Source organism: Camelina sativa, chromosome 2, assembly GCF_000633955.1.
Source record: "Camelina sativa cultivar DH55 chromosome 2, Cs, whole genome shotgun sequence".
Taxonomy (NCBI): domain Eukaryota; kingdom Viridiplantae; phylum Streptophyta; class Magnoliopsida; order Brassicales; family Brassicaceae; genus Camelina; species Camelina sativa.
In genome coordinates this window covers 20,723,884-20,731,560 of record NC_025686.1, presented here as the reverse complement: position 1 = coordinate 20,731,560, position 7,677 = coordinate 20,723,884, and the positions used below count along the sequence as shown (strand labels likewise).

Here is a 7,677-nt window from a genome sequence, read left to right as displayed (position 1 = left end):
ATATAAAGATTAATTTCTCAAATTAAGATATATTACGGTAGCTTTTTTAGAAAATATTACTGAATTTTTCTCAAAACAAAATTGATAATATCCATGATGATGATTGATGACCATTTTACTAATAAACTAGATGAGGACCCGTCCGATGTGCAGGTTTAAAGTTTATTAATTAAACTAAATTTTTAAAAATATATTAAAATTTATTGTACGTTATTTATAAATTTTATTTTTGTTATAATACACTGATTTATATCTATTTACAAATCTTTTATGTATGTTACTATTAAAAGTGTATTTTTTACATTTAAATATATTCTATGTTACAAATATATTTTTTATCACCACCTAGAACATGTCTATATGAACACATTAAGCCAACTATTTTACTTTCACTTCTGCATAGTTTTTTAATTACTAAAATTGTTGGTTCAAAAAATATTTTGAATAAAAAATATATTACATAATATACTAATCAATGATGTATCATCATAATAATGTATGACCACAATGGAAAAAATCTCGGTTCCGCCCTCATCCCTTATGGAGAGAACCTTGTGTCCAACCTCCTCCACCAAGGAGAGAACTTTGGCTCTGCCTTCCTCCTTTGGGGAGATAACCTTGCGTCCAACCTCCTCCACCTTCTTTTTTTGGAGAGATAATCTTGTATCCAATCTTCTCCACCATAGAGAGAACCTCGGCTGTGCCTTCCTCTTGTGTGGAGAGAACATGTTCACGTCTTTTTGCTATCTCAAAATGGCTTGCTCCGACAACTAATGAAAGTAAAAATCTTTTTCTAACGTCACAAAATCTTTGAATAGCAACTAATGTTAAATTTCTCAATGTATTTTTGATAGTAACTATGCAGAAGTGAAAGTAAAATAGTTGGCCTAATGTATTTATATATTACATAATATAATAATCAATGATGTATCATTACAATAATGTATGACCACCATGGAGAAAACCTCAGCTCCGCCCTCATCCCTTATGGAGAGAACCTTGCGTCCAACCTCCTCCACCATGGGGAGAACTTTGGCTCTGCCTTCTTTCTTTGGGGAGATAACCTTGCGTCCAACCTCCTTCACCTTCCTCCCTTGGGGAGATAACCCTTGTGTCCAACCTTCTCCACAATAGAGAGAACCTCCTCGGCTCTGCCCTCCTCTTGTGTGGAGAGAAAATGTTCACGTCTTTTTGCTATCTCAAAGTGGCTTGCTCTGACAACCAATGAAAGAAAAAATAAAATTTCTAACGTCACAAAATCTTTTTTGATAGTAACCAATGTTAAATTTCTCAATGTATTCATGGAAGTGTCTTTGACACACCATGATGTAGCCTCTATCTCTATAACAACTCAACCGCCACCTTGCTTAGTGAGCTCATGTCCACTCTCAGTCCATAGGCCCACCTTCCTAAGTGGGGCCTACATCTATTCCCGGCCCGTGGACCCATCTATATTTGATGGCCGTTTTGTTACATCTAGGAGGCTTTAAAAACTTGTTTACCGATCCTACAAATCAACAAATGATCTTTTCCTATGTTTTGTCTTCACTCGCACAGTTCCGACAATCACTTCCAGGAAGGTCACCCATCATGAAGTTCTATCAGGACCCTTGACCGAGAAAATAAGTGCATTTTGCTGACATATGTGGCCAAATCAATTCTTTTAAACCTTTCCACAAATTAGGGTGTTAGAGTTTTTGAGCTCCTATGGATCTATCAATAATTTATTTTTTTCCAATCAATCTATCTATGTTTGTTGTAAACTTTTGTTTGATTAGCCTATTTTATCCATCTATTAGGTTGTTGAGCTTCTATTCGTTATCTCCCTTTGGGATTAAATGAATAATGGTAACAATTATGTTTGCAAAAAAAAAAAAAAGGGTTTATGACCAACCAATCAAAGTTGAGAAATTAGAAGAAAAATAATTTGGTATAATTAAAGAAACAATAGAAAATTATTAGCATGGTAATATATGAATCCCAAATAATTCAAAAATAAAAATATAAATTAAATAAAACAATCAAAAAATACTACAATAAATTTTAAAATACAGTATTAGGAAAAACGCAGTGAGTATTTAGAAAATTTAGAATTAATAATTAACTTTATATTTTCCTAAATCCTTTTTTCTATATTTTTGTATAATTAATAACTTAAAATTATAAATAAGTAAATACTATTATAAATTCAAATTTTATGAAATATATATATGAATAATCTCTTATAATTATTTTTTTAAAAACTTTGTATTTTTAATATAAATTCTGTAATTTTTGATAATTATCTTTTTACATTATTAATATTTTTTAAAACAAAATTTTTTATTTTTGTTGTAATCAAATTCCTCCTATTAAATATTAAGTTTTACACATGTCAAAATCTAAGATTAATAACTTAACAAATATCAAAATCTTGTTAATGATTAATTTTCAAAACCCAACTTTATATAATTAGATTTTTTCTACATTGTATTATTCTTTCAAATAAAATATATTAAAATAACTGTTTGGTAGAAAAAATATATCAGTGGAACGGCTGAGAGATCCAGGCAGAGGCGGTCAAAAGCGAGAGATCCTTCCAACCAAGACGGAGTGTTCCATTCTCTTCGACCAAAGTATATCCATTCCACGGCAACATACCCAACAACAAACCCGCTTGCGTGGCCGGGTTACCCCGAAGCGAAACGAGTCTAAACCCGACCCGATTGAACTCCTCTCTCCACTTCACTCTCTTCCTTCTTCTTCTTCCTCCTCCTCCGTGCGCCACAATGTTTCTTATCTCCGTCGCCAACACAATCTGCTCCACCGTGAACCTCTCTCCACTCTCCTCACACAATCCATCTCCAAGCGCGTCGAACAACGCGCTGTAATAATGCAACGCCTCCACGAATCTCCCTAAAAAGCTTCCTCCGTCGTCGTCGTAGCTCAATTCTTGTTCCACCACCGTTACCAGATTCGGTTTCAGCCTCCGTAGAATCTCCACCGTCTCGAGATCGTTTCCGGTGACGTCGTATAACCGGTGCTGCATCCAGTGAACCACCACAGCTTCGCCTTGTCTCGTCCCGAGTTGACTCGGTTCGATTAGGTTTCCGATTTTGCCTTCGATTGGATGAAACTCGAACGGAAGGTTTAACGACGATGCGAAATCGGCGAGTCTCCGGCCGGTTGAAGCGAGTAGATCGGAGGAGGAGCCGAATCCGGTGATTCGAATCGACCGGAGTTTTCGTGGACGCGAAGCGAGGATGTGAAACAGAGCCGGCCATTGAAGACCTTGCATCACGTCGAGGTCGATGATATGAACGGAGTCTTCGCCATCAAGGGCCTGAAAGATCGCTTGATTCGCCGTGAAATGTGAGAATTTGATCAGAGGACTGACGGAGTTGAACGTCTGCAAGGCGGAGAAGATCTTCTGAGACGGAGCAACGGAGAGAGGTTTCTCGGAGAGTGGAGAACACGCGCGGGAGAGGTAAGAGCTGATCACGCGCGTTTGAAGCGCTTGTGCGAAGTAAGCGACGACTCGCTCGGGAGAGGAGCCGAACGGAGAACATATCTCGGAGATTTCGGATAAGAGCGTCGAAGCTTCGCGGAGATGATCCGTGGCGACGTATTCAGCGCATTGTAAGAGTAAGCTAAGGAGTTTGATAGCGGCGGCACCGTCGTTTTCGAGTGTTTTGGAAGAAGGGAAATCTCGGTCGATAGGTTTTGTAGTCATGGAGGAGGAGTGTTGAGAAATGAATCATTGAAGAGAGAAGGAAGATGGAAAGATAGAAGAAAAGTGGAGATTCGAAAAGAGAAAAAGGTTTGAGAGAGTTTGAAAGAGAGGAGACAAGATAGTATTTTGGAAATTTTCAGTTTCTTTCGTAACGTTTTCACTGTTATAATCGAGTGCTCTTTGTGAACATAAAAAACACAGCTTGATTGCTACTCTTTTTGTCTTTTTCTATTTACTTGAAACCATTTTTTTTTTTTTTTTTTTAAGTGTGAAGATAAAAAAACCAGGCCAAATCCATAACCAAACCGAAAAGCGAACCAGACCAAATTCCTCAATTTGCTGGGATCGATCGAGTTTTATAACGAGGCCCAAGGGCCCATTTATAACTTTGTTCGAAACAAGTCCTTTTTTACTGTCTTAGGATTGAGTTTTAAGTCCAAACAATTTTATACAGGGTTTGAGGAAACATCTTCTGGAGTAGCTTGATCTGATCTTTTCTTGACGAACACGAATAGAGATATCCGTGCCACTTCTCCCGCTGTAAGTTGAAGTTGTAAAAATCAGTTCCTCTTTTTTTCTATTTGACATTTGATCTTCATTAATATCTGCTGCTTTTTGTAACTTGGCTAATAAAACACATGTCAAAGTTGCAATTCCTTCTCTCAACCATGCATTCTTAGTAACACTTATGTCTTTGAACACTTTCTTCACACTCTTTATATTTCCATCACCCAGAGATATATTTGTACTTTACAACATCATACGTGGTTCTCTATGTGAACCGTCAAGAAGAAAGATGAATGAAGGAAGCTATGGGAGCTCTAGCGAGGAGAATCAAGGGAATCGTCGACAGCGTTCAGCGCAATGCTTGGTCTTAGACCTGACACGTCCTTTTTAAATCCATACAGCGACCTGTTGGTGATGCAGCCTCAGCTGTTGATCCAAGTCCTGAAGAACTTGAGGATTGGTCTTTGAGTCACTTTGAACATAAAGTGCAGAGACTTGAAATCAAATGAGTTAGTAGTTGGTCCTCTGTTCTAGAACCCCCATATTTGGCCAAATGCTACTACTTGACCACCACTCTTTGGTTCACTTTTCCAAGTGTTTCCTCTTAATTCACTGAGCTTCTCACAATCACATATTGGTCCTTTTTTTTTTCTAACAACACGATTTTAGTTTTTTTTCCTAAATGTTGTAGATATGAAAATTCAATTAATCTAAAGGTTGACATACAAAAAATGTTAGAAAATCAAACTAAATAGTGAAACTGATCATATAGTTACGACAATATTACATATATTCATAAGAATTTACAAAGATATAGGACGTTTTCTACAACTTTTAGCTGTAATCCTATTTGGGAGCTCTTTAAAGCAAAACAGTTCCTGACAGAAATATATATGAGCTTTTTTTTTTTTTGATAATAATGTTAATATCATTAATCAAAATGAACAGAGTATAGCCTAAAATTTGAAACCTTGCAAAAAAAAAAAAAAAGGAAAAAACAAGGAAACAAAAAGTGTGGCAAAGAGATATAGAAATCATCTTAGCCAGAGTAGGGTATATGAGCTTTTTTTACCTTAACTAGACTGACTCTTCGGATATTACTTGCAACAAAAAGGAAAAAAAAACTCCATCCTATATCAGTTTCACCTTAAAATACTTTAACCAAGATAAAAAGAAAAAGAGTATTTACACTACATTTATTTTTGTAAAAACAAAAAAAAAATACATAGAAGCTAACATCTCTAGAGTAAATTTGATTCTTTTTGTGACTTTTGTCAGAGATTTTGGTTTGCATTACATTTTATAGAGCATTTAACATTGGTTTAAAATTTCGTTTTAGAGATCGTGTTCCCCGATACCGAAATACGCAAGCATCTATACAAAACGTTACGCTTTAGCTATTTAGAAAATTTGTATATCTGTCGACCACGAATTTAAAATACAAGTATTGAAAATATCTTTATTGTATGTGTTGTGGCCTTGTGGGAGAGTGAGAGAGAGATATGGGAGGCATGTGAATGTCACATGAAGTGAATGAGGACGGTGAAGACATAATTATTCTCTCTCTCTCTCTCTCTCAAATGACATGTTCATCATATCCAACCTAATCATCTTCTAATAATTCACCTCTCTTGTTTTTATTTTTTATTTTTCATTTTTCATTCATCTACCTATGTTGGGTCCTTTCTCACCTAATCTTTTGACTTTCTCAATAGACACTTTGACTTAATTTTCTTCATAATGATATATAGGATCCGATCGATCATTATAGTATACTTTTAAGGTTTTAGTCAGTAATCATACAAAATTTAATCAAGCAAAATTAAAGGAACAACAAATTATTTGACTCTTTCTTTATCTAAACCTAGATTGTCTAACGTACATCTCATTTCAAGAGCTAAAAAATTGACGATCTACGGATAAAAATATTTGACTTTGTTTTGTGTTTTTTTTTTAATACGCAAATACTGGATACATGTGAAAGCATTATTAGCTTCAAAGATGAACTATATAAAAAAAGAAGTGGAAATAAGTCATCAGAATTTTATCATTATGACTTTAATATGTTTGTTCTTTTCGACTTTTCTATCTTTTTCGAATTGCCTTTTTATTTAGCTTTTGTGTTTTTTTTTTTGTTTACCCCCCTACATTTCCACAATCTTTTCCTAATAATATCTTCCTCCTTCTTCTTTTCATCATTGCTTTCTTGTCTCCTCTCCTCTTTCACTTTTATTTTGTTTATAAATTAAGCTCATATCTCTCTCTCTGATCTCCCTCTCTCTCTGTTAAAAGCTAGGGTTTTCTTATGGAGTCCATGTTCATCAGTGAAGCTTTTTCTTTTGAGGGGAATGTTGTCTGGCACGAGGCCCTTAACTAAGATCTACTACACTTGATTATATATTTATAAGTACTCTCTTCTTTATTTAATTAGTCTACACGTATATATGTTTGAATGATCGATCTAACGGTTAATGACGTCGGACCAGGCTTCATTCCCCTCAATTACATCGCTTTGATCCTTCCTTCTTCGAGTACATACGCTCGTAATCTGATCAGGTTAGTTTCATTCATATATCTTTTCTATTATTAGTGATTGGTTAAGCTTCGTTCATCTTCCTTTCTCTAAATTAAACGATATCAACTTCAATTTCTATGGATGATTTCATATAAAAATTGTGGGTTGTGTTTATTTTGTATGGTTTTGCTAGCTAGGACGTTTTGGGGTATATACTAATTAATTAACTACATGTTGAGGTTGCTAGTTGATTTCTTGGTATATATATCAGATTCTTACTTGTGTATTCTGCTCAAATTACAAACAAAATAGTGTTACAACATAGTTTTTCAAGATCGATTTATATATTAAAACTTATTGTTCAGATTTGAATATTTAGTTTGTTTGTAAAACTACATCTTATTCAGTATTTGTCGTTATTATATATAATTAATTTGTCGTTGTTTCTGGTTTCATTCATCCAATGGTGTTTACTTATTTATTGTTATAAGAGCCTGGATTATTATGTATGTGGAAAGAATTTGAAAAGAAGAAGCAGAAGAAGGGCTAGTGCCAGTGGGATGATAAGAGAAGTAGATGCTTTGCTTTAGGTGATGCTTACAAAAAATGACTTTTAATACAATGAGTGAATTCTCTTCTTAATTATTGCATTTTTTTTACTTTATTTTTTTTGGAAACGTATGATTCACAAAGGTGAAACTACAGAATCAATCCTATTTCACTCACTCATATAAAGTTTCGAATGTTTGGTGTCTCCACCGCAAAAAAAGAAAAAAAAAAAGAAAGGGTATATGATTGTTCTAAATATAACTTTGTAAAAATCGTTTTGATCTTTCTAACTTTTGGGTGAAACTATACCATTCATGCATGCTTTTTTGTTAAAACTATGCCATTCATGTTATTGTCGTTATCTCTCTCTCATTTTTTTTTTTTTTTTTTTTTT

The 7,677-nt window shown here is 34.5% G+C and overlaps 1 protein-coding gene and 1 long non-coding RNA gene across 2 annotated transcripts; one reads left to right on the top strand and one right to left on the bottom strand.

The window, feature by feature from the left end:
• LOC104730628 (scarecrow-like protein 23) lies at positions 2,461-3,884 on the bottom strand. The gene has a single exon (XM_010449829.2). It carries the CDS (start codon positions 3,710-3,712, stop codon positions 2,525-2,527), a length of 1,188 nt encoding a protein of 395 aa, XP_010448131.1. The 5' UTR covers positions 3,713-3,884; the 3' UTR covers positions 2,461-2,524.
• On the top strand, positions 6,343-7,602 carry LOC104730621. Its single transcript, XR_758491.2, has 2 exons — positions 6,343-6,626; positions 6,706-7,602. It is a non-coding gene; the product is annotated as an uncharacterized LOC104730621 (long non-coding RNA).